Genomic DNA, 25,210 nt, shown 5'->3' with positions numbered 1-25,210 from the left:
CTCCCGGTTTTGATGCCATTTGATGCTAAGCGCACCCCCAGTTGTAACAACCACAAATGTCCCCAGACATTGGCCAATGTCGCATTGCCCCTGGTTGAGAACCGCTGGGTTAAATCTCTTTAACTAGAATGAATAACTGGAGTTGCTCATAAAGTTAGCACGTTTTGCCTAAAAGAGTCAAGAGGTCCCCTTCATCCACTGTACAGATGGGAAAACTGAGGCCAAGCATCGCCCACTCCCAGACCCTTATGGGAACCTGACCCATCCATCTGGGTCTCTGGGGACAGCCCTTTTAGGAGCCACGTGGCAGCAGCAACCTGGGCTGGGGGAGCGTCACAGCGGGGGTCGTGTGCCCCTCTGCCTCAGTCCCCCTACTCTGACTCCCTAAACGGCAGCCAAGGTTTTCTTTTTCTGGCCGCCCGCAGGAGGTCTTGAACCCTCAACGCCGCGCTCACCCGCACTCGAGAGAAGGGCGGCGCTCGGCGGCCAGGCGCGCAGCCTTGTGGGGATTGTAGTCCGGACCCCGCCCCAGTCCCGCGCCGACCCCGCCCCTGGAACTACGCTCCCGTCGTGCCGCGCGGCGCAGGCGGAGGCGGGGCAGCGGTCGGTTGCTAAGACTTGTGAGGCGCAGTCCTCGCGTGCGGCTCTTCAGGTAAGCGCGCGGACCCGGGCGTTCGGTTCTCGCGGCCCCGGCTCCCACGGGCGGCGAGCCGGGGCAGTCAAGGAGAGCCTCGGCTGGCGTGGGGGCGCCGGCCGCGCGGGGCGCGAGGAGTCAGCAGGGGGCATCCGCTCGTGTGCGCGTGCGCGTGCGCGCGGGGCGCCCGGGCCGCGGGCCGCCGCTCCCCGCGCCCGTCGACCTTTTGCGCGTGCGCGCGCCCCTGCGGCCGGGGGTGGAGGCCCCGTACAGCCAGCTGCCCCTCTCCTCCCATCGCCTTCGCCTTCGCCTTCGCCTTCGCCTTCCCCTTCCCCTTCCCCTTCCCCTTCCCCTTCCCCTTCCCCTTCCCCTTCCCCTTCCCCTTCCCCTTCCCCTTCCCCTTCCCCTTCGCGCGTGCTTGGGGTCATCGCGGCCAGCCCCCTGCCTCCGGTCCTCCCTTTCACTAGCTTCCCGCCAGCTGCTGGCGTCTTAAACGTTGGTAAACGTGGCAAACATTAAACTTTCCTGATACTGAAAGAGTGGGTTTTCGAGGCCTTCTCTTACCCTGGCTCCGCGGATAAGGGGTCTCCTACCACACCCCACATGCCCAGTGTTCGCGAACTGTCACACACAGAGGGGCCGTTTGTAGGGTGGCCAGGTTGGGCAGGTGAAGCGCAGGACGCGCCGGGAGGTTAGAATTCCGTGTACACGACAAGCGATGTCCATGTTCGCGTCAAGCCCCAGAGCTTGCAAGCACCGCGCTCGCAAATTCTGCGCATGTCCAGAATTCGAATTTAGCGGCCCCACTCCAATGGGGAGTTTGTTAGGGATGTAGGTGGCAGCCAAGCCCTGGAAACTATTGGAATCCAGCAGCTACCGCCCTGTGGGCGTGTGTGAGGCTCTAGCCGTCTGTTCCTTCTGCTCAGGACTCCCCACCCTGCTTCCCCTGCCTTCCGGGTCCAGCTGGGGTCACCGCCTCCGAGGAGCCCTCCTGGACTGCCCACCACAGGGCACTAGCCCTCCGAGATTCTGCCAAGGACTCCCCACCCTGCCTCACCTGCCTTCTGGGTCCAGCTGGGGTCACCGCCTCCGAGGAGCCTTCCTAGACTGCCCACCACAGGGCACCGCGCCCCCTGGGAGCTGTACCCTGGGACAGCGTGGAGCTCATGTGGCTTTTCTCAGCCTTGGGAGGTGGTGATGGGTTCCCATTTCTCAGAAGGGGCACTGAGGGTGGGGTCTAGGGCAGGTGCCCAAGGTCTTACAGGCAGGGAACAGCTGGGCTGGGTGTGGACTTCTAGGACAGGGCAGGACACACACCCAGGTCCAGGTTCTGGCCTGCCTTCGTCACCCAGGGACAAGATGAGGCCTCGAGCCTACGCTTTCCTGGGTGTATAAATGCCATTTTCTGTCTCCCTCCCAGAGCCAGCTGCCCCGTATCTTCGGGGGGTCCCGGAGCACCCGTGCTTCCAGTGGGGAGGTGCCTAAGCTGCCAAGGGGACTTGAGGTTAGGGTCCCATCTCCCTGGTCCAGCACACCCTCTGGGGGCCGCCGATGCTGTTAGTGCTCCCGGGCCCTGGACTTCTGCACCAGAGGCAGAGGCGCTGCAACCAGAAACGTACACAGGCAGTTCTGAGCCCGCCGCGGCTGTCCTTGCAGATGCCAGGGTGGGGACTGAGCTGGGCGAGACCAGCAGAGGGGGGGGTGGGGGGGGGTAGAGGCAGCCAAGTGCCTGGAGCTGGGGACTCATCTGGGGCTTTGGGGACAGAGGAGGAGCCCAGGTCCAGCAGCCGACCCCATCCTGCTCCACATCCCTGGGCGTGTTTATACGGAACACGCGTGCGTGGACACTGCTTGCCCCCGTGCTGGCACTCCCCTCCGGACGTTGGGGTTGGGGGTTCAGGCGGGTCACTGTTTCCTGAAACCGCTTCTTTCTTTTTCTTTTATTTATTTATTTTTTATTTCTTAAAGTTTATTTAGTTTGAGAGAGCGGGATGGGGGCAGACAGAGAATCCCAAGCAGGCTCCACACTGTCAGTGCAGAGCCCAACATGGGACTCGAACTCACAAACCGTGAGATCTTGACCTGAGCTGAAGTCCACGCTTAACCGTCTGAGCCACCAGGTGCCCTGAAGCTGCTTCTTTCTTATCTGTGGGAGAGGCTCAGGACCCCTGCCCTACGCAGGGGCTCCAAAGGCAGAGGCGGTGAGCTGGCCCGCCTGGCCAGAGCCTGGTCACATCGTGACTCTGCCTGCCTGTGGCCCCAGGCAAGGCCTTGCACCCCACAGAGCCTTGTCTTTGTCCTGTGGAACGGGGACAGTTCCAGGAGCTCCCTCCTGTGTCACTGGGAGGACACGTGGTGGGGACCACACCAGTGGTTGGGCCTCGCGTGGAGTCTGCTGACCTCGCGCCTGCCCCGTGTCCTTCCCCCTCCCCGCTTTCTCTAGCAGCCTTACCGCTTTGCGGCTCACCCGTTTAAAGCGTCCGGCTCTGGGGTTTTCAGTACGTCCGCAGGGGTGCCGAACTCTCCTCGCTGTCTTCTTACAGAGATCTCCATGCCCCCCACAGAGGAAGCCTCGTCCCCATCACCAGTCACTCCTCCATCCCCTCCCTGGCTCCCGCGAGCCCCCTCCCCCTCCGTGGATGAGCCCGTTCCGGATGTTTCACACACGTGGACTCACACCCCGTGTGGCCTCTCGTGTCGGGTTCCCTCCCTGAGCGTCGTGTGTTCTGGGTCCGTCGCGGGGCGGCGGGGGCGGGCGCCTCGCTCCTGCTCGCGGCCGAGGGACGTGAACCTTTTGCGGTGGGCGCGTGTATCCGTCCATTCATCCATTGAAGGGTGCTTGTGCTGTATCCGCCGTCTGGCTGCTGTGGACACATGTGTGCGGGGTTCTTTGTGGACGTGTGTTTTCGGCTCTCGTGGGCACACGCCTGGGCGTGGAGGGGAGCTGTCACTGGCTCACACGGTGACTGTGCTGCGGGTTTTCCCCCTTCTGCCTCAGAGCTGGCACCCCCGCCGGCGGCGTCCCCCTGACAGCCCCCTGTTGCCTGTGTTACTCAGCGGCTGTGCTCCTGGAGGACAGGTGAGACGGTGTGTTTTGCCATGGAGACAGTGGGAGCCTCGTGACCGGTGCGGGCCGTGGGGTCCTGAGCGTGGTGTGTGCCGGGAGCAGATTCAGGGTCGGTGCCGCGGGCCCTGCCGGGCACAGTACTGGGAGCGCACGCGGGGCCCCTCTCCGCTCTCTGCCTCTTGTGGCTGCCGCGGGCCCCCCCGATTCTGTGCGCTTGTCAAATTTGTATCATGAGCTTTGGACGGACCGCGGTGGGTGAGGGTGCCCTGTGCCCTCCAACGGGCCCGACCGATGAGTAAGTGAGGTTCTGGGCGGCTCAGGCGCATCAGAGAGGGTGAAAGCCCACAGCTGTAAGATGATCCCAGCACTTTCCTGTCCACGGGGAAGGGGCAGGGGGCTGGTCCACCCCAGGACTCCAGAGGACGGTGTGTTCCGGGCACACGGTGGCACCTTTGATGCCTCTGAATCTCGTCGAGAGGACCAGTGGTGCAGCTCCGATGTAACCCGAGGCGGTGCTGACCGACGGGGTTATGATGCGGGGTACGCACGAAACGTTAAGCGTTTTAGAAGCCGCGTTTCCAAAAAAATGCGCAAAGAAGCAGGTGAAATTCACTGTAAAGATGCGTTCGCTTAACCTGAAACACGGAACGTGAGCACCTGAGCACGTAGTCAGCGTGAAGACGCTTCACGAGACCGCTCACGTTCACCCGTGGCACCTCGCACAGGGAGAAAAGGATGCCAGTGATGGCCTAAGCTCTGCAGACCAAGAGTTAGTAGGATCTGAGGGCCAGCGCGGCCGGTGGTGCGCGTCGCGTGGGCGGAGCTCCCGGACTTCGGATGCCGCACGCTGGGACCTGGGACGGACTCCTGCGGCTGAGGGATGATGCTCTGCCCCGATCTCTGTCTCCCACAGTCGGAGCCCTGCCGAGGATGGACCCCGCCCCGGGCCTCGCGGAGCAGCGTGGGGACGAGGAGGCCGCGAGCCCCCAGCCAGCGCCTGCGCCGTGGCAAGCCCTCCCGGTCCTGTCCGAGCAGCAGTCCCAGGACGTGGAGCTGGTGCTGGCCTACGCCGCGCCCGTCCTCGACAAGCGTCAGACCTCGCGCCTCCTCAAGGAGGTGTCGGCCGTGCACCCGCTGCCCGCCCAGCCTCACCTCAAGAGGGTGCGGCCCAGCCGCGATGCCAGCCGCCCGCACGCACTGGAGATGCTGCTGTGCCTGGCGGGGCCGGCCCCGGGTGATAGATCGCTGGCCGAGCTCCTCCCGCGGCCGGCCGTGGACCCTCGCGGCCTGGGGCAGCCCTTCCTGGTGCCCGTGCCCGCCCGGCCGCCCCTGACCAGAGGCCAGTTCGAGGAGGCGCGCGCCCACTGGCCCACGTCCTTCCACGAGGACAGGCAGGTGGCCCGTGCCCTGGCCGGACGGCTCTTCTCGGTGCAGGAGCAGGCGGCGATGCAGGGCCACATGGAGCGGGCCGTGTGGGCGGCGCAGCAGGCGGCCGCCAGGGGCCTGAGGGCCGTGGGGGCGGTGGTGGTGGACCCGTCCTCGGGCCGCGTGCTGGCCACGGGCCATGACTGCAGCAGCGCGGCCAGCCCCCTGCTGCATGCCACCATGGTGTGCATCGACCTGGTGGCCCGGGGCCAGGGGCGCGGCGCCTATGACCTCCGCCCCTACCCTGCCTGCTCCTTCGCCCCGGCCGCCGTCGTCCCCCAGGGCGTCCGCGCGGGCTCTGTGCGCAAGCTGGAGGAGGACGGGGACGCGCACGGGGACAGCCTGCCCTACGTGTGCACCGGCTATGATCTCTACGTCACCCGCGAGCCCTGTGCCATGTGCGCCATGGCCCTGGTACACTCCCGCGTGCAGCGCGTCTTCTACGGGGCGCCGTCGCCCGACGGTGCCCTGGGCACCCGCTTCCGCATCCACGCCCGGCCGGACCTCAACCACCGCTTCCAGGTGTTCCGTGGTGTTCTGGAGGCCCAGTGCCGCCGGCTGCACCCCTTCGTGTAGGCGGCCGTGCCCGCTGGACCCCGGACCCCGGGCCGGGCTCTCCCCTGGCATCTCAGCCTCCCGGCAGACTCCACCGGCGGGCCCCTGCGTCCCTCCTCGTCCCAGCTGTGATCCTGCCGGTCAGTTGGAGGGACGTTCACGTCTCCCAGCCCGGAGCCAGACCCTGTGCTGTCTGCACCGGTGTGTGGGGACGCATCTGTGCCCAACTGAGCTCTTCCCTGGGCTTGAGCTTAGCGGGGGTCCGGCCCGGGCCGGGGAGCTGGGCACTCGGACTTCCTTCCTCCAGCTGCCCTTTGCCCCCAGCCCGAGGGTCCACTGGGACGGTGTCCCCTGTGTGTCAGGTGTCACAGAGCGGGTCTACATGTGAAAATAAACACCCCCAAACCAGGTCGGTGTCTGTTGACAGAGGCATGGGGCCGTGGTGGCCGAGGGTACCTGGGTCGGAGTGACCGCTTCCTCCAGGGTGTGGGGTTTGTACAGCGGAAGGGGAGCTTCTGAGCCAAGTGGGGCAAGAGCGTGGCCCTGGGAGTGGGGCCTCTGCCTGTGTGCTACGTCTGGAAGGGCGTGGCCGGCCAGCGTGTGTTTACGCTAGGGTGTAGCCTGCCGGCCTGGACTCACCCCACCGCAAGGCTCCTTCCGGTCAGCCCGGCTCCTGACCTTCACAGTTGGCCAGAGGGGCTGAGCCGGGGGTCTGCCGCAGAGCCGGTAGTGCTAGGAGCGACGTGTGTCCCTTCAGCAGCCGTGCGTGATTGGATCACCGGGCCAGCTGGGGGCCCTGGGTGGTCTTTGCTCTGAGCCCGCCCGTTGAGCCCTCCCAGCCCGTCCTAGCCCCTGGGGCCGGGGCAGGGGGTCTGCCCTCGAGCTAGTGCAGTGGATGGGCGGTGCGGGCGGGAGGGTCTCGGGGGCGTGGACCCTGGAAACTCCGCGTCGCCTCACTGGAACCTTCTCACCTGGGCTGTGCGTGAGAAAGACGTCTGTGGGTTCCCGTCCCCCTGCCTTCCTCCAGGTACGGTTCCCTTGCCCACGCCGGGCTCACCTGTGCCGTGAGGCCCTGGTGGGTGCCGGGCAAGGCCGCGTTGTGGCTCATTTCCTGGAGATGGCGGTGCCCACCCGCAGAGCCCCCGGGGACCGGCGTGTTCTCTTCGGGTGTGTGTGTTAGTGGCAGCCTGGTACGTGGGGCCGCCGTGTGACACCAGCTCACGTGGCTGCACGTAGAAGGGCCGCTGGGGTGCCACGTGCTTGGCTCGGGTCGTGACGCGATCCTCAGCTCTGCGAGGCTTGCAGGGGCGACGACCGCAGGCCAGAGAGGTTGTGTGACTGATGGCGTGTCACGTAGCAGTGAGCGCGAACCCAGTTCTCAGTGTCTCACAAGTTGGGCTTTGTGGCCCCGAGGAGGTGCTCAGAGCCAGTCGTGGATAAAGAGAAAGCCTGGGGGGTGGGGAGGGCATGGGGTAGGTTGGGGGGGGGGGTCCCAGGAACATTTTGGCTCTGGCCGGTGTGTGACCTGGCAACAGCCTGACCCCTCTCCTGCCAGCTGCCGACGGGGCTCTGGAGGGAGGTGGTGCAGGGTACTGGCCTCTGGGACCGGACCATCCCTGGGGTGGCCTGGAGGTGAGGACTCCACCCGTGGGTGCTGCTGGGCACACAGCTGGTGTGGGGGTCCCCCAGTGGCCTTGGGGACCCCCTGACTGTGGCTGTCTCCCCTCCAGGTGGCTGTAGGCTTCGGCCCCGCCAGTTGTCACAGCGGAAATGTCTGGTAAGTCTCGCCCGGAGGCCCTGCGGCGGGGAATCCAGCTTGTCTGTTCCTCTGGGAAGCGTCCCCTGGTGGCCGGACGGACCGTAATGCCCCCCACCACGGGGAGGGGCGCACACCTCGCTCCCCTCCTCCCACGACGGGTGTCGGGGCTGCCTCCTAGCTTGGAGCCAGATTAGAGGGAGAGGCCGGTCTCCATAGGAGTAGCTGGCCCGGCCTGGCCTTCTGCCTTGGGGCCCGCTGGGCGGTTGACATCAGTGTAGGCGTGAGGTTGGTACCTCTGGGTTCATCCCTACGTGCGTAAGATGACACCCTCACTCCCTCGTGGGTTTGCCTGCCCCCCTCCCGCTCAGGAGGAGGGGTGGGGCACGTGAGGTGGGGCCCTGAAGCCGCGGCCAGGTGCCACAGAGACGCGCCTTCCAGACGCGGTCACCCTGCCCCCGAGCTCAGGTGTAGGGCGGCTGGGGCCCTGGGTGCCTGGGGTAGGCTGGTGGTGCTGCTGCTGGGATTGGAACTCGGGCCCCCGAGTCCCAAATCTGCGCACAACGTTTCCCTGGGGCTTTTCATCTGCCAAGAAGACAGGGTTTCAAGGGGCGTGTGATTTGCCTGGTGGTTTTCTGTCTCCCCCCTCGGCGCAGGGTGTGCTGGCCGCCTGGCCGCCGGAGGCGTCACCCCATCCTTGCTGTGGGCAGCGGGGGGAGGGGTCACGTCAAGGGAGGGGAGAGCAGCAGGGCAGGGGCCAGGTGAGGTCCTTGCTGGGGCCTTGGGCAGGAACCGCGAAGGGCTGTGACCTGTGACCGTGGCACGGAGGCTGTGCCGGGGAGGCCCTTCCCCGTGTCTCATCACACAGGCGCAGAGCCAGCAAGCTCGGGGTGGGGTCGAACCCTGCCGGGCTCAGGCTTGGCATGGTCCACGGCTTCCTGTGTCCCTTGGTAGATGCCTGGGGCTTCTCTGTGACCAGTATGGTATGGTCTGCCTCTCCCTGTCCTCCCCTCCGGCCCCTGGTCTCCCCGCTGCCTCTAGAGCACCTGGCACTCACCCCGGGGCCTTTGCAGGGGCCAGAACCACCGGCCTCTCCTCTTCGCTTTCTGGAGTCTTGGTTCCAATTCTGCCTTTTCGAGTGAGGCCTACCCTGACCCGCTTCTTAAATCACAGCTAACCAGCACCCAGCACACATCCCTGGTGGCCTGCACGTGACATCTCCTGTATGCCACAGTGTCGTCCATCCATCGCGATTACTGCCGGGCTCCCCCTGCCTAGGAGGGCAGCACCTCGAGGGCAGGGGTCCTCTCTGTTTTGTTCATGGTCTGGCCCCCCGAGGTAGTTGGGAGTCGTGTCCTGCCACACAGTGGTATGATGTCATTGACACCTTGACTTCAGACTTCTGGGCTCCGGGACTAGAAGACAGTAAATCCCTATAGTTGATACCTCCCGGTTTGTGGTCATTTCTTAGAGCTTCCCCAGGAAGCTCATATGTTCAGGATGCCAGAACCTTCCTTCGAGGCAGCTGTCACCAGCATTTGTGTTCTGCCACTGAGTCTGCGTGTCTTCTGTGGCTGCTCTGAGGAATCACAACGTAGTGATTTAAACCACGATTATGGGCTCCGAAGTCCTAACGCCCGGGCGTGGGCAGGGCCGGTTCTCCCGGGGCCCCAGGGAGCCCCGTGTCCCCCTTTTCCGGCTGCCAGAGGCGCCGCATCCTGGGCCCGCGGCCCCTCCTCATCCTCACGGCCAGCAGCGCGGGGTCCGCCCGGCTCTCCGCCTCCCTCTCGTGAGGACGCCGGGCCCCCGGGGCCCCCAGGGTCACCCCCGCCTCAGGGGCCTGGACACGGTCCCCTCTGCCACGCGAGGTGACATGTCCACGGGTTCTGAGGACCAGGACAGGGACGTGTGTGGGCCTGTCACTGGGTCCCTCAGCCCGGTTTTGTTTTGCGGTGGTTTCTGTCTCTGCAGAAAAGGAGAATAATTTCCCGCCGCTGCCCAAGTTCATCCCCCTGAAGCCCTGCTTCTACCAGAACTTCTCCGACGAGATACCCATCGAGCACCAGCTCCTGGTGAAGAAGATCTACCAGCTCTGGCTGTGTGAGCGGCCGGGGTGGGGCGGGGGCGGGCATGGGGCACCTCCGGGCCACAGCTTGCCCCCTCCCGGGCGGTGAGAGCCCAAGGGTTCTGGGATAAATCCGTTTTTCCAACCAAATGATGTCCCTTGAGCTGTTCTCCGGCCCCCCTGGTGCCCACGCTGAGCAGAGCCACAGCCCTGCTCTCCCGGCGGGTGGGAGAGGCCCGAGAGGCCCGGCCCGGAACCCTCCGCCCAGGCTCACCCTCCTCGCCTCTCCCCCCTCCCCCCGCCCAGTCTACTGTGCCACCTTGGGGGTCAACCTCATCGCCTGCCTGGCCTGGTGGATCGGTGGTGGCTCGGGAGCCAACTTCGGCCTGGCCCTGGTCTGGCTACTGCTCTTCTCCCCCTGCGGCTACGTGTGCTGGTTCCGGCCTGCGTACAAGGCCTTTCGGTGAGTGGGGGTGCGGGGCGGCCTTGGAGCGTCTGGTACTCGGAGCTGGGGCGGGGTGGTGGGGGGGGGGGGAGCCAGGACGCCTGACCGCGTGCGCTCAGGTCCATGCGGCTCCCGCTCTCACTCTCGGGACCTGCACCTGCTCTGTGCCTGGTGCCTGGGTCCCTTCTCCTGTCCGGTTGGCGGGGGACAGGTTATGTTCACGGTCTGCGGGCTACAGCCACCCACAACCCATTGTCTTTTAATAACTTTGTCAGAAGACGCTTCGTGTATCAGTGTTTCCAGTATCTTTACGGGGCTGTGGGTCCATCACCTCTTTCCAGTTCCAGAACGTTCCATCCCTGTTCCACCCCCTCTCCTCCCCCAGCCCCCACGAGCCCCCCTCCTGTCCGTGGATGAGCCTGTTCTGGACGTTCCACACACGTGGACTCACACCCCGTGTGGCCTCTCATGTCTGGGTCCGGCAGCGGGGCAGCGGGCGTGGGCACCTCACTCCTGCTCGCGGCCCGAGGGACGTGCGCGTGCGAAGTGGACACGTGTGCCTGTGTCTGGCTGCTCATACGTCTGCGAACACTGGGGTCATTGGCACCTCTTGGCTCCTGTGGATGTTCGCCCCCAGTGGGCCCCACGACTCAGGAACGTGCCGCGTTTGCCCCTAGGTGGTCACCGAAACCCGGGCTGACCCGGGGAGGCAGCCAGTCCCCTCACTGGCCGTGCATGCGCGCAGTGACGGCCGTCCTCTCCCTCCTCTCCCTCCGCAGGGCCGACAGCTCCTTCAACTTCATGGCGTTCTTCTTCATCTTCGGAGCCCAGTTCGTCCTGACCGTTATCCAGGCGATCGGCCTCTCAGGATGGGGCGCGTGGTGAGCCGGGCCCCCGGGCTGTGGCGCCGCGGTGTGACGTGTGGGTGCCCAGCGGTGCCCCGGCCATCGTGAGCACCCGCACGGGGCGGTGGGGGGTGGGGGGTGGGGGCTGGGGGTTGTTGCCCTCCGGGTTCTGCCCAGGACGCGCTCGCGGGCCACCGGGGCCACCGGGAAGTGCGGTCCGGTGGCACGTCCTGGGAGGAGCGGCTCGGGGCACAGCTGGAGAGGGCCGGCCTTGAGTTTGCCTGGACGGGTTCGTACCTGGTCTCATGGCTGCCGGAACAAATCACGGCAAACGTGGTGACTCGGAGGGAAGCAGGTTTATCTCACAGCTCTGGGCTCCGGGATCTGACACGGGCCTCACGGCCAGGTGTGGGCAGGGCTGGAATCCCCCCCCTCCCGGGGCCCCAGCGAGCCCCGTCTCCTCCCTTTCCTGGCTCCCGGAGGCGCCGCGTCCTTGGCCCACAGGACTCCTCATCCTCACGGCCAGCAGCTCGGGTCGCCTGGCTCTGCCTTGCTCTCGTGGGACCTCGTGAGGATGCTGGGCACCCAGGGTCACCCCCGCCTCGGGGGCCTTGACAAGGTCCCCTCTGCTGCATGAGGGGACAAGTCCCAGGATGAGGATGTGGGCACCCCCAGGTCACGTCTGCGGCACCGAGCGTCCTGTGGGCGACAGCCACGGCTGCGTGTGTGTGGCTCTGCTTGGTCAGTGCCGTGACATCACGCGCCCCTGTGCTCACGTGTGTCTTGCTTGGCCTGTCGGTCGAAATCTCGGTATCGGGAGCTCGTCCCCTGAGGGCGGGTGTCACACGCCGCGGCCCTCGCCGTGTCTCCAGCTCTCAGCTGGGGACACCCTGCTGCCATCCTCCTGGGTTTCACTCCTGTCACTCTTTCCTCTTTGCCCCGGAAGAGCCACGAGGCTCTGTCCTGGTCACCGCACGTCGAACGTGTGCTGTCTTGTTGCTCGAGGCCCCAGGTGGGTGCTGGTGGCCTCCTGGACCTGCTCCTCAGCTCCCTCCCGTGTCTTCTGCCCCCTTTATAGAGGCTCGAAGTCCCCTCTCGCCTGGGACCGTTTCCAAGATACACCCTCCCTCTGGGTCTTTGCACCTGTCGGGCAGATGAGCTCTCTCTGATGCCCTCTCAGATCTCAGTCTACAGGGCCAGTGAGGGGCTGGCTTCGGACCCCAGGGGTGGGGCTGTGCCGGGAGGACACCCAGGGCTCAGCAGCCTGTCCGTCCCCAAGGCCCTGGTTTATACAGAGAAGTAATTTGAACTCAGGGCAAAGGGATGGAGGGCAAGGGCGGGGACACTGGGCCAAGCTTCTAGAATCCTCTCCCAGGGTGTCCCCCAGGAGGCACTTAATTCCCCCAAAACAAATGTGGCCGTGTGGGAGGTGTGGTTTCCAGGGGGCATAGAGACCCAGCGCCCAGGTTCTCACTGGGGTCGGTCAGCAGGTCCCTCTGCCGGGCTCAGGTGGAGACCCCAGACCCCAGGAGGGGAGCAGGTCCTCGGCGCAAACCTCGTGTCTGCACAGACAGCTCTGGGACACGAGCCCCCGGGCGGCAAGGGTGGCGGGAGCCCTGGAGTCCGGGTCCAGATGCTGCTGAGGGCCAGCCTCGCGAGCCGGCCTCGGGGGCGGGAGGTGTCAGGCCCGTGCGGGCTCTTTTCTGCCCGGTGCCACCCCCACGCCGTTTTCCACACTGGGCTGGCATGGTGGGCACCTTCCTTGGGGGTTGGCTTGCAGAAAGGGGACTTCAGGAACGTCCCAGCCCTCTTTGAGTGCAGGCCAAACAGAGCAGGGGACGGTGACCAACCAGCTGGTGAGCCTGGGCAGAGAGCTGCTCTGGAAAATTAGGGGGAGGCGGGAGGGGGACGCTGCAGGCCCATCCGCTCTCCCGAAGCTCGTCACCGCTCCCGTTCTGTCGCAAGGCTAGGCCTGGGGCCAGCACACGCGGGGCAGGGCCTCCGGGCCCTTTCATTTCCCCAAGTGTATGGGGCGCCCCACCCCCCTGCCCTGCTGTGGCTTCTTTGACTGTCACACAGGTGGACTGCCTGGTGCTGGCACACCCCCGGCCTCCCCGCCGGCCCCTTGGCCTCCTCAGGGCGCGGAGCAGGGGGTTGGGACCGAAGGTGTGCTTCACCAAACCGCACTCCCCCTGAAAGCCCGGCCAGGGTCTCCCCGTCCTCCTGGTCCCCGGTGGCCGGGTGGACCGCGGCTGTGGCCCCGGCCGGTCCCTGCTCGCGACCTTCCGCGTGGGACACGGAGCAGCCGTTGGGCGCTTCCCGGAGACGGTCCAGCGCGTCCTCAGAGGGTGCTCTCGGGGTGCCGGCCGCGCTGCGCAGCCAGCTCTGTATCCTGTGGGTCTGTTGCCCCCCTCACGCTCCACATGTGGGTCATCTCCTCTGCAGACGCTTCCCCGCGAACTCATAAAGGAGAAGAACTTTCAGGACGTACAAGTATCCTACGCAGTGTCCCTACATGCGAGACCCGTGATGCTGCCTCACGCCTCACAGACCAACCTAAAGTCCTTCGTGCCGTCCGCTCGCTGAGATCCCGTCTTTTTTAAACAGGCTGGCTCAGTCCGTGGAGCGTGCAATCCTTGATCTCGGGGTTGTGAGTTCAAAACCCACATTGGGTGGCGCCTGGGTGGCTTGGTTCATGAGTTCAACCTTATTTAGTAATTTTTTTAATTAAAAAAACTTTTCTTAATGTTTATTTTTGGGAGGGAGAGAGCGTGAGCAGGGGAGGGGGAGAGAGAGAGGGAGACACCCAATCCAAAGCAGCTCCAGGCTCCGAGCTGTCGGCACAGAGCCCGACGTGGGGCTTGAACCCACGAACCACGAGGAGATCATGACCTAGGCCGAAGTCGGATGCTTAACTGACTGAGCCACCCAAGTGTCCCAATTTTATTTGTAAAGTAATCTTTATGGCCACCGTGGGTCCTGAACTCACAAACCTGAGATCAAGACTCACCCGCTTCACCGACTGAGCCTCCCAGGCGCCCCTCGAACAGGGTATTTTACGTCAGGCTACTTGGAGGTTTACAGAGAGGCGCGGAGACGGGACAGCGCGTGGCCGTGCGCCAGCAGGGGTGTCTGATACGCCTTTGGTACGACCCCAGGTGTGCGCGGCTGCAGTGCCGGTGCTCAGACGTGGGCCGCGTTTGGATTTCCCCTGCGTCCCCACGGCTGCCCCCCTGCTCAGGATTCCATGTGGCGTTGAATTCCGTTCTGCTTTAGCTGTCCTTCCGGGTCAGACCCAGATGAGGCGCGCACGTCTCCATGAGTCGTTTTCTGTCTTCGCCCTTCCCAGTCTTTTTCTGATCGATTCATCGAAGAAACAGGCTTGCTTGCCCTGTAGTTTCCCAGACTTCAGTTTTTAGAATAATGGCTTTGGTGAGGTACGTGTCACAGACCAGAAATTCGCTCTTTTAAGGTGAACAATTCAGTGGTTTAGAGTACGTTCACAGGTGGTGCAGCCATCACCTCTGTTTAGTGCCAGAATGTTCTTTTGCCCCGAAAACAACTCGCCCCCATTGGCCGTCACCCCCACCCGCTCCCCCGGCCCCCACAAGCCCCCTCCCTGTCCCCAGATGAGCTTTTCTGGACCTTTCACACAAGTGGACTCACACCCCATGTGGCCTCTCGTGTCTCGTTCCCTCCCTGAGTGTCGTGTGTTCAGAGTCGGCCCGTGGGGCGGCGGGGGCGGGCGCCTCGCTCCTGCTCGCGGCCGAGGGATGTGCGCACGCGCGGTAGACACCGTCATCTGTGCGCGTGCGCGGTGGACGCTGTGGCTCCGTCCACAGCTCACGGGCTCTGGGTGTCTATGGGCGTTGCCGTTAGTAGTGCCGCTGTGACACAGGTCTCAGTGTCTCGGGTGTGCGCCCGGCTGCCAGGTTGCTTGGTGACGCGGCAGCTGAGTTGACCTTCTGGGGAGCTGCCAGACTCCCCAGGTCTTGTGTCCGCACCGTTCTTTTACGTGCATGTTGTCCTGTCCCTGGTTCCAGCCCCGCGAGCTCCTGAGACTCTCTGGGGGAGCACCCAGCAGCACCCCCTCATCTCCTCCCTGCCTGCCCTCTCCATCTTCCCTGCTCCCCAGCCCTGCTGCCGTGGTGTCTCCCCGACAAGGGTGGCATGCGGCAGGCTCCGTCGCTCATCCAGTTGGTCCTGACGGAGGCCAGTTTGTCACCTGCTGTCCTTAGAACCTGAGTGCTGTCATCCTGGGTCATAAAGGAGGTTATTCTCACTGCTGGGCTTGCTGGGAGGCTGGGGCAGGCTCCCAGTCCTACGTTCAGCCCGTGGGTGCCTTCGCCCTCCCTGGAGACCACGATCCTCAGGCTAGGGCCCCTGCCCACCGGCCCCTCTTTCCAGAGCCCCAGATCTGGTGGAAGGATGTTCGTCCCCAAGGTGACACCCCCAGCAGAGCCAGCGTTTCTCCCCTCCCAGGAGCGCCTGGTTCCCGCCTGGCCCTGCAGCTGCCTAGCTGTGCTCACACCCACTGTGGGCTCCCACCTACGTCTCCCTCGGCCTAAACACCCAGCTGAGTCTCCCCTCCCAGTGGCTTTTCTTTTTTCAGTTTTTTATTTCAAAATTTTTTCTAATTTTATTTTGGGGAGGTGCAGAGGGAGAGAGAGGATTTCAACCAGGTTCCACGCCCGGCACAGAGCTCCACGCGGGGCTTTGATCTCATGACCCTGGGATCACGACCCGAGCCGAAATCGAGAGGCGGACGCTTGGCCGACCGAGCCCTCCGGGCGCCCCCAGTAGTTTTTCCATCTCCCCCAGGCTGAGTGGGAACAGGCAGCAGGCCTGTCCCCACCGCCAGGGTCATTCTCGGCCCCAGCACCCAGCACAGAATGGGCCTGTGGGCCAGGGGTCCTCTGCCCCCACTTCACACGCTTGGGTGAGGAGGACACGCAGCTTCCCTTTCGGTGGGAGTGTGGCATCGTCCCTCAACATGCTTGTGGGAAAGCCCACGTGCTGCTGAGCGCTGCGGTCCTCGTGCTGTTCCGGAAGGTGCGAGCAAATACGGGCAGCCCCTGGAGACGTGGGGCTCCACCGCGTGCGTGCTGGGCGGCCGTCTCTCCGGGTGTGACGCTCCCACGGTGCGGGGGTGGCCGCAGGAGCCTGTGCGGGGGGGACCCTGGCTGGACTCTCAGTGGATGTGGCCACACGACAGGCTCTGGAACAGGGATGCCAGGGGAACAGCAACAAAACCTGAATAAAGCACATGGTTTCAGTAATAGTGATGAACCGGTGAGAATTTCCTAGCCTTTAGGTTCCTTGAACCTTGAACCGTGTGTCTTTATTACCTGTTTAGAAAAATGAAATCTCAAGGGGCACCTGGATGGCTCAGTGGGTTAAGCGTCTGACTCCTGATCTCACCTCAGGTTTTGATCTCAGGGTCGTGAGTTCAGGCCCTGCGTTGGGCGTGGAGCCTACTTTAAAAAAAAAATCAGTAAAATGATAAAATCTCGACAATAGTTATCTTCTGTCTTTCCCCCCAGAGGCGGGCGTGGGTGTTCTTTCCACTTTGCACATGTGCCATGGACAGAACGGGTCTCGTAGAGTCTTGCTGTCCTGACTCATCTTCAGCTTTCTTTTCTGCTCTGGTTTCGTTAACGTCTCCTCAGCATTCTGTCGTGTGGCTGTGTTTCCGGCTGGTGAACATTTGGGTTACTCCTGGCTTTTCGTTATAAGTCATTGCCGTGGCGTGAATTCTCAGAGGAGGAGAGCCGGGGTGCAGGAAATGAGCTCTTAGGGCTTTTTGTAGGCCACTCCCACTGCTCCCGCAAAGGGACACGCTCCCACTGGTGCAGTGCTCCTCTCGGCCCCTCACACACACCACACGTTCCCGCGTTCTAGCTTGCATTCCCCACTGCTGGGTTTGAGCATCGTTTCATGTGTGCATTGGCCCCTGTGAGCCCTTGCACAAATTGCCCATTTTTCTGCCATTCGTTTTTGTTGTTGTTGATTTGTTGGAGCTGTTTACATATGAAGGATGCTGGGCCCTTGTTTGGTGGACGTGCTGGCACCCATGCTGCTCTCTCTTGCCCCTTGCAGTGGTTGGCTGGCGGCAGTCGGGTTCTTCCAGACCAACGTTGGGGCCGCCGTGGTCATGCTGCTTCCGGCCATCATGTTCTCCATGTCAGCTGCCATGATGGCCATCGCAATCATAAAGGTGAGTCCTCTGGGCCCGGGACTTCCAGCATCTTCCGGTCGCCGGATCGCCCGGGCCCTGGGAGCTCGTATCCTCCTTGTTCCGGGACGTGACCCAGTGTCCGTGACGAGCTGATCTCTGCTAAGGCAGGCTTAGGGAAACCGCAGAGTGTGGGCTGATGATGACCGCGCCTGCCTTTGGGGGCCCACCCACTAGTGTCCCCGCACTTGCGTGTCCCAGGGTGTACTCCACGCTGCCCGATTTGGCCGCCACCGGACATTTGTTGCCATTTACGGTTAAAGTCACATGAGGTAAAGTTAAGTACAACTAAACACGGAGTGGGGGGATCCGCTGCACCCCCCACCGCATCTCAGATACTTGCCGGCCGTGTGGGGCTGGGGCGCCGTCTCTGTGCCGGAAAGTTCCTGCGGGCGGTGCCGCCCTGGGTGTGCGGAGGCCGCAGCGGGAACGCGCACCGAGCGGTGCTGGGGAAGCCGGCCGCGCCTGGCCGGCGGCCTCGAGCCCCCCCGGAGGTGGTGGTCACAGGCCCGGGCGCAGGGACGTGCGTGGAGTCCCCGTGGGAAAGAGGAGCGGTGCGGGCTCTAGCGCTGCGCCCCCAGCACGCACGGAGTGTCGTGAGCGTTTGGCCCCGCACCTCTAGCTGTCTGAGTGGGGCTCCTGGCCTACGTAGGCTTTCTCCCGGGTGCACCTGGCTGGGCGGACAGAAGGATCCTGCCACTCCCCCCCCCCCCCCCCCGCCCCACCGTTTGCACCCCAGATGCCTTCAGCCGTGTGGACAGTCTGAGGGCAGGGTGGGGCCGGCAGAAAACACGAGCGAGTGAGCCTCCAGGCGGTTCCACCACGAGGTCCCTGCAGGAGCCGACTTTCCAACCAGGGACTTCCGAGCAGCAAACCTCACAGAGTAGAAAGCAAATGCAAACTGAAAAGGGCTCTTGGGCCAGAAAGAAAGGCTGCCTGGACAGAAGGAGAGAGCCTGTGCTTCCAAAACAAAGAGATGCCCCAGGGGCGGGGCATGTCAGGAAGACCCCCAGGGCTCAGCAGTCTCCCCAAGGCCTAGGTTGATACAGAGAAAGGATGAGAAGCAAAATGACCTAAGGGCAGAGGCTTGTGGAGTGGGAGTGGGGACACCAGGCTAAGCTTCCAGAATCCTCTCCCAGGTGTCCCCCCAAAACGGCATGTGACCACGTGTGAGGTGTGGTCTCCAGGGGGTACGAAGGGACCCAGCTCCCAGGTTCTCACCGGGTGTCGGTCAGCAGGCCCCTCTGCCAGGCTCGGGCGGAGACCCCAGACCCCAGGAGGGGAGCAGGTCCTCAGTGCAAACCTCGTGTCTGCACAGACAGCTCCGGGACACGAGCCCCCTGCCGCCGAGGGTGGTGGGAGCCCCAGAGTCCGGGTCCTGACGCCCCTGAAGGCCAGCCTCGTGAGCCGGCCTTGGGGGACGGAGGTGTCAGGCCCGTGCGGGCTCTGTCTTGCACACCCCCCACTGCCTCCAAGGAAAGAAACATATTTAGTAATAGTTGTGTGGAAGAAGAAAGGCAAATCCCAGTGAGAAATGAGGAAAGTGTTCAGCGTCACTAAGCATCAAGAGCGTTGAGTTAAAATGCCAGTTTTCACTTACTGACTTTTCCAGGACTTCTAGAGTTTCTCGTACTGCCCCGCATTCCCAGAGGTGCGGTGGGGGGCCTGTCAGCACAGGCCTGCTGGGCCGTGGGGAGTTAGTCCTTTCTGGGGGGTCTCTGCCTGGAAGCCACCGGTCACGCCCAGGGATGGCTGTTAGCATCACAAGGGGCCCGAGGGGGGGGGGGCGGGGGGGGGGGCGGTCCACAGAGAGAAGCTGGGAGGGACGGCCTCAGCTTCCATGCGTTTCCTGAAGTCTCCACAAGGATCGTTCTGGTATTTTATAGTCTGCTTAGGAAAAGCACAGGCTTAAGCACGAGGTCTCTCTTGGTCACGTGCACTTCTCTGCCCCCCACCCCCACCTTCTGTCCCTGCAGGTGCACAGGATCTACCGGGGGGCCGGTGGAAGTTTCCAGAAGGCACAGACAGAGTGGAATGCGGGCACCTGGCGGAACCCGCCGTCTCGGGAGGCTCAGTACAACAACTTCTCGGGGAATAGTCTGCCCGAGTACCCCACCGTGCCCAGCTACCCGGCTGCTGGCAGCCAGTGGCCTTAGAGGGGCCGACCAGCCCTGCTGCCCGCCCCCGCCGCCCACCTCCCCTGCCCCCGGCCAGAGCGTGGGGCCCACTCGTGTTCATCTCACCTTCAGGCGTGGAGGTCCAGCCTCTGCTGCCCAGCAGGAGGACGCCTCCCTGGCTGCGAGTCCTGTCTGGTTACCGAAACGCCCACGCCCCCTCCTGTCGAGGTCTCAGAGGGCCGACCACAGGCCTCCCCACGGACAAGGCAGTAGCAGGCCGCCCACCCGCCCTTCCTGCAGAGCTGACGGCCCCGTGTCCGCCCGCTCGCCCTCTGCCTTCTCACCTCGTTCCTGACGGGCTTGGCATGTGGCCGAGTCGCCCATGTCCTCGTCCTTCTAAGTCTCTGTTCACCTGTAGCCAGAGGGCTCTTGTGGACCAGCCTCCGGGGTCGTCCAGAGGCTCGTTAGCTGGGCTTCCCTGTCCGCCTGCCCCACGCGCTCCGTGCTGGGGCCATTGGCCAGCCTGGCTCCAGCCTTCCTGCCCGCAGTGGCTCTCCTCCTGGGGACTTGCAGTAGATCTCTGTCGAGATCCGAAACCGGGGGCAGAATCCTTCTGGGGGAGGATGGGGGGCCGCTGGCCCCTCCCCTCCGTGTACAAGCCGAGGAAAGCAACGGCACCTGGCAGAGGGCGGGTGGCCCGCACGCACGCTCACCGCCTGCCCCCGGCTGCTCGGAGCCTGTGGCCTCACAGCCCTGTGCTCGAGCTGCAGGAAGCGGGGGATGGAGTTTCTCAGGAGAAGGGCTTTTCGGAAGGAAGGAAGACAGGACAGACCTGTGCCTTAGTCTCCACTTCCTCCGGTTGTTCTAGCTCCTTCTGAGACGGAGCAGCCGAATGTCCCATGGGGATCTCTGCAGCACCCTTGTGAACAGATGGTCCGAAGGAGTAGTGGGCTCTTCGCCCTTGCTGGCCAGGCTTCCCGGGCGCCCCGAGTGCTGCCCCTCTCCTCCCAGCTGGCTGCCTCGGGGTAGGACGGGGACCCTCTCCGCCCCACACTGCCGCACCGGGTCGCCGGCCTCTCCGGAAGCCCCAGGACGGCCAGCCTTGTTCTCCACACACGCTTGCTTGCTTTGGCTACTCGTGCTGAACACCACGTGGTGTCCAAAGGTGGCCGCGGTCCCTGAGAAAGCGCCCGGGTCTGGGTGCCCGAAGGTCAAGGCCTCCTGTGTGGGAAACCCAAGCCTTGGGTCTCCCGGGGGTCCCTTTAACTAAGTCCCCAATTCAGCCTCCGTGAGAGGCACGCATTGCACTAACCGTGGGGCCGAGTCCCTCCCGATGGCCGGCTCGCCAGGCGGTAGCCCGTCCTGGAGGACCGTGTGTGCGCACGTGCGGATTCGCCCCTGCACAGCCCGTGCCCCTGCGGCGCTGGGCACCTTTGTTACGTCAAGGTAGGTTTTGTTACGGGGGAGGATCCTGGAAATAAACGTTGTAGTCCTGCCTGCATCGCAGAGCCTCTGCGGGGCCGTTTGTGGCTGGCGCGGTGTTGCCCTACCCGGCGCACGGCCCCGGTGGCCTGTCGCCCCTGTGCCCTGCCCGTGGACCCTGCCCCGCACAGGCGTCCCCTCAGCCCTGCCCATCCACCCCCACGGTGTGCTTCCCTCCAGTCCTCCTTTTCAATCAAATTGGTTTTATACGCTTAGCTGTTTTTTTGGTTTTGTTTTTAATTATTACTTTCTAATTTTGAGAGAGAGTGTGGCAGTGGGGGGGAATCCCAAGCAGCCTCCACACTCAGCACCCCGCCCGATTCCACGACCCTGGGATCATGACCTGAGCCGAAATCGCCAAGAGTCAGATACGCGTAACCGACTGAGCCCCCCAGCTGCTCGACTTTTAATTTGAAAAAGGGAGTTTGCAGAAAATGAAAAACCAGCGTCACTTGGCATGAAGGAAAAGTAATGGTGGAAGTGTCTGGAATAAAAACAGGAAGGTCTCACAGAAACCCACCTGGAGGGGCCTCCCCAGGGCTCAGTGTGGCAGCCTGTCGGCAGAGTGGACATCCCGCGTGGACACAGGAGGGAGGGCGGAGTCCTGTTCCACAGGATGCTTTGCCACCACGGGAAGGAAACGAGACCTGCGGACAGAAACCGGACAAAGCAAAGCCCCAGGCAAGCAGCGTGGGTTGTGCTGTGTCCTCCCCCCAGGCCTGTACGTTGAAGTCCTGACCCTCAGACCTCAGAAGGGGACCTTACTTGGGAATAGGGTTGTTGCAGGTATAGTTAGTGGGGGTGAGGTCACGCTGGAGTAGGGTGGGCCCTAAAGCAATGACTGGCGTCCTTCTAAAAAGGGGACGTTGGGACTCACTAGCAGGGAGAAGCCCCGCGAAGAGGGGGCCGAGATGGGGTGATGCTTCTACAGGCCAAGGGACGCCAAGATTGCAGTGATCCCCGCAGCCCTGTGACGCTTCCTGGGCTGTGTCCTGAGTTGTGAAGATAAATGTTTCGGCTGCAGCAGGAAGGCGCCCCGCAGATATTAGGGAAATGAAACCATGAAGAGATGGGGTGTGCTGTGCTGGGGGGACGCGCCTATGGACGTGGGACACGGGTTGCATGGTTGTGCCTTGACTGCAGGTGTCCCTGGGCTGGGTGGGAGATGGTGTTGGTGACAGGAGGAGGAGGAGGAGGGGACGGCCTAGGAGATGGACGCCCAGGCCCGGAGGAAGGAGTGCACGTGTCCTCGGCCCCCAGGTGACCTGTAAGGACAGAGGACGGGGGTGGAGTTGAGAGTGGGACAGTTTGCCTGGGTGGCTGCTCCAGGAGATCGTGAACTGGGGGGCTTAAGCCACAGGCGTCTATCCTCCCACCTTCTGGAGGGCAGAGCCTGCAATCCAGGGGAGGCAGGCGGAAAGGCCCTGGTGGGGATGATGGGGCGGTGTGGGGGCTCAGCGTTCTCAAATCCTGGGGGCCGGACCATCCCAGATCAAGGTCTCCGTTGGGGCTGTGTTCCCTCTGCAAGTTCCAGGGACAGGTCCTTCCTGCCTCTCCCAGTTAAGTACTAGGACTAACCAGAATTTAAGACAAAGTTTAACATTTGTTAATGTTATTTAAAAATATGCTCATTACATTCTAAGATTAAAAAAATAACATTTTTTAGAAAAAGGGATGAGTCGTATTCTTTTCATTTTTGCAGAGAGGGCAGCTCTATTCTCCCGTCGCCGCTGCATTCACTGTGTTGTGACCTGTCTGGGCCCAACATAAAGACTGGGGGTGAAAGCTTTATGTGGGAGACAAGAGGGCAGGAGCCAGGAGGGAGGTCAGAGGTACAGGCAGTCGGGGCTCCGTCCCTCTGGGACGCTTTGGAAGGCACTGAGCCTATCTCAGGTTGTCCGTGTTTTGGGGGTTGGAGGGCCTTGACTGTGCCCTCACTCAGGTGGAGCGTGGTGGGTGCTGGTCCTTGTGCCCGTGTGCGTACCCCCTGTGGTGGGTCCGTGCCGTGTGCCCGTGTGCTTGCTCTGCTACGAGTTCAGCTGAGTACCTCTCCATCTATACGTTGGAAGTCCTAGCCCCCAGGATCCCAGAAGGTGACCTTCTTTGGAGAGAGGGTCATTGAAGGAGTAATTTTTCAAGTTAAGGTGAGGCCACACTGGAGGAGGGTGGCCCTAATCCAATACGACAGGTGTCTGTAAAAAGGGGACATTGGGACACACAAGCAGGGAGAAGCCCCGTGAAGATGGGGCCAATATGGGGTGATGCTTCTACAGGCCAAGGGACGCCAAGATTGCAGTGATCCCCCCAGCGACGCTGCGAGAGCCTGAGGCAGATTCTCCCTCAGCAGGAATAGCCCTGTGACACCTTGATCTTGGACAGGTATGGGAGTTGGAATTTCAACATACCTTTTTGGGGACCACAACTCAACCCAAAACAGTGGCCAACTCTGGGTCCACGTCTGTGGGAGTTTCCTGAGGCTGCCGTTTCAAAGTACCGCAAACTGGGTGGCTTGAAACAACGATTTATCCTCCTAACTGCTGGAGCCCCGAAGCCTGTGTCAGGGCTGCTCTCCCTCTGGAGGCTGCAGGGGAGGGACCGTCCTGCCTCTCCCAGCTCCGGGGGCTCCAGGCGCGCCTTGGCTTGTGGCTGCATGCCTCGGGTGTCCACTCTGTCCCTGTGTGTCTTCTAAGGATACCAGCCATTGAGTCATGGCCCACCCTGATCCAGCATGGCCTCATCTGAATTTAATTTCCATTGCAAAGACGAAAGACCGTATTTTCAAATAAGGTCCCATTCTGAGGTTTCAGGTGGACTTGAATTTTGGAGTTGACGCTATTCGACCCTCTACCTCATCCAGGCCTTGGCCCCCTGGGAGTGGGGTGGAGGAGCTCCTCATCTGGGATCTGTGGTTACAAATAGCAAATTGCGTGTCCCATGCTCGGGTGACGAGGCCATCTTGGTTTGCTGGGACTTTCAGGGTTTTAGCACGAGAAGTTTCAGGTCCCAGGTGGCCGGGGCACAGTGGGGCCCTTGTTCACCTATGGTATCTCAACACCACCAGAGTCAGATGCCGGAGAAGCCACACGAGGTCAGAAGACCACTATCTGGGGGCACATTTAACATAAGCAGACAGAGATACGTCCCGCCCCGCAATCCCAGAGGAGGAGCTGATTGGCTCGCTCTGGGCCAATCAGAGGTGGCTGGTTGGTCACATGGTACAGCCTTGCTGGGGTCCGTTCTCAGAGGATGGGAGACCTTGGGGGTGGGTAGTTACGCGCAGGAGCTTCTGCACTCTCTCCCAGAAACTCCTGGGTTTCTTCTCATTGGCTACCCCTCACTGGCTGCCTCTCACGTGCCTTCTGGCCTCGGTTTCCCCTCCAGAGCTCACAGAGAGACAGAACTGTGAGCGTGTGGCACCAGGCCTCACCTTGGGTTGAGCGTTCTCTTCCACCACAAACACTGGGACTGGGAGTGGGGGGTGCTGCCTCCCCCCAAGCGGGGGGATGGGGGACTGGAGGGAGAACAGTGGGGGCAGGTGCTACCCACCGGCGGAGGGTACCAGCGTTGCAAGTTTGAAGCCAGGGGACAGTGGGCAAGCCACTTCTTTGTAAACCTCAGTTTCCACATCTCGAAAACGGGAATGTGCGCGTCTGCATCCCTGCCCCACAGGGGGAAAGGCCTGGCTGCAGGGAGCGAAAATCCAATTCAGTTTGACAAAAGTGACCCCCGGCACCTGCTTGTGCCTGTACGCTGTCCACTGGACCCCAGGATGCAGGCCTGTTCCTGTGCTGGGGTCTCTCCAAGGACAGGCAGAGAGATATGGGCCTGCCTCTTGTAAGGGTAAAGGAACAGAAGGGGTCGCTTCCTGCCCATGTCCTCCCTGAAATCCACAGCTGTTTGGGATTTATCGGGAGGCTGGGATTTTGTTTGGCTTTTCCGGATGGGGGGATGGGCAATGGAGAGAGCAGCTCACCCTTTTTACAATGTTCTTATTGTGCTGAGAGCTCCCACGGGGCTGCTTCCCACCCCAGCTTTCCAAATGGTGTCCCCATGATCAAAGCTAAAAGGAGGCAGGAACATGTGGACCACATTTGAAGTGGGTCCAAAATGAGGAAGCACAGAGGCCGTTTGCTTTTTCAGAGACTCCGCGATTAGAGAGATGTTCATTTGAGGCAGAGGGTCCTGTGCTGGCAATTCTTTCTCCATGAATTCCCATAATATACCTGAGGAGGCTATGGATAGTCCTAACTTACAGATGAGGATGCGGAGAAGCAGAGAGGGTGGGTGATCGGTGCATTGTCACACAGCCTTTTACTGGCACAACCCCAGACTTGGCCTCACTTTCCATGATCTTTCAGCTGCATAGCCACGCAGCTTTTTACAGGGGCGAGGCTGGAGCTCAGGGTTAAGGCTAGGCTGAAATTCCTCTGGAGAAGCGGCCACCATGCTTCCTGACCCCCTGGGAACTGAGCGCAGAGAGCAGATTTTCCTAAAGAATGAGAGGAGAGGAGAGGAGAGATGGGGCCAGGAAGTCTGAGGAAACAAACCCCTGAGTGCTCCAGAATCTGGAAGGACTGTGAACTC

At 62.6% G+C, this 25,210-nt stretch overlaps 3 protein-coding genes across 5 annotated transcripts in view; 2 read left to right on the top strand and 1 right to left on the bottom strand.

Annotated features, from left to right (window-relative positions):
- Positions 1-25,210, bottom strand: part of ATP8B3 (ATPase phospholipid transporting 8B3) — a 129,386-nt gene that overhangs the window by 93,350 nt on the left and 10,826 nt on the right. The gene's annotated exons all lie outside the window — the stretch shown is intronic.
- On the top strand, positions 555-7,431 carry ADAT3 (adenosine deaminase tRNA specific 3). Of its 2 annotated transcripts, XM_058728522.1 has the most exons (4): positions 577-652; positions 3,633-3,713; positions 4,615-5,821; positions 7,412-7,431. In XM_058728522.1, exon 3 carries the CDS (start codon positions 4,632-4,634, stop codon positions 5,700-5,702), a length of 1,071 nt encoding a protein of 356 aa, XP_058584505.1. In that variant the 5' UTR covers positions 577-652; positions 3,633-3,713; positions 4,615-4,631; the 3' UTR covers positions 5,703-5,821; positions 7,412-7,431. The 2 variants fall into 2 exon arrangements, with proteins under 2 accessions (XP_058584504.1, XP_058584505.1); XM_058728521.1 differs by lacking the exon at positions 3,633-3,713 and having other exon boundaries at positions 555-652.
- Positions 586-19,982, top strand: SCAMP4 (secretory carrier membrane protein 4). 2 transcript variants are annotated; one of them, XM_058728530.1, is made up of 7 exons: positions 586-652; positions 7,412-7,458; positions 9,409-9,537; positions 9,809-9,965; positions 10,727-10,828; positions 16,892-17,009; positions 19,004-19,982. In XM_058728530.1, the coding sequence occupies exons 2-7, from the start codon at positions 7,452-7,454 to the stop codon at positions 19,181-19,183; spliced, it is 693 nt and encodes a 230-aa protein (XP_058584513.1). In that variant the 5' UTR covers positions 586-652; positions 7,412-7,451; the 3' UTR covers positions 19,184-19,982. The 2 variants fall into 2 exon arrangements, with proteins under 2 accessions (XP_058584513.1, XP_058584514.1); XM_058728531.1 differs by lacking the exon at positions 586-652 and adding an exon at positions 5,834-6,090.

Source organism: Neofelis nebulosa, chromosome 4 (genome assembly GCF_028018385.1).
Source record: "Neofelis nebulosa isolate mNeoNeb1 chromosome 4, mNeoNeb1.pri, whole genome shotgun sequence".
In the NCBI taxonomy this organism is placed as follows: Eukaryota; Metazoa; Chordata; class Mammalia; order Carnivora; family Felidae; genus Neofelis; species Neofelis nebulosa.
Note: the sequence above shows the minus strand (reverse complement) of the source record. Positions and strands in the feature narration are given on the sequence as shown.

Excerpts from the sequence above, each read along its gene's own strand:
- SCAMP4 (XM_058728530.1), top strand. Across the intron at positions 9,538-9,808 it reads GATCTACCAGCTCTGGCTGT|TCTACTGTGCCACCTTGGGG; the intron begins GTGAGCGGCCGG and ends CCCCCCGCCCAG. Across the intron at positions 9,966-10,726 it reads CCTGCGTACAAGGCCTTTCG|GGCCGACAGCTCCTTCAACT; the intron begins GTGAGTGGGGGT and ends CTCCCTCCGCAG.
- ADAT3 (XM_058728521.1), top strand. The coding sequence starts at position 4,632 with ATGGACCCCGCCCCGGGCCTCGCGGAGCAGCGTGGGGACGAGGAGGCC.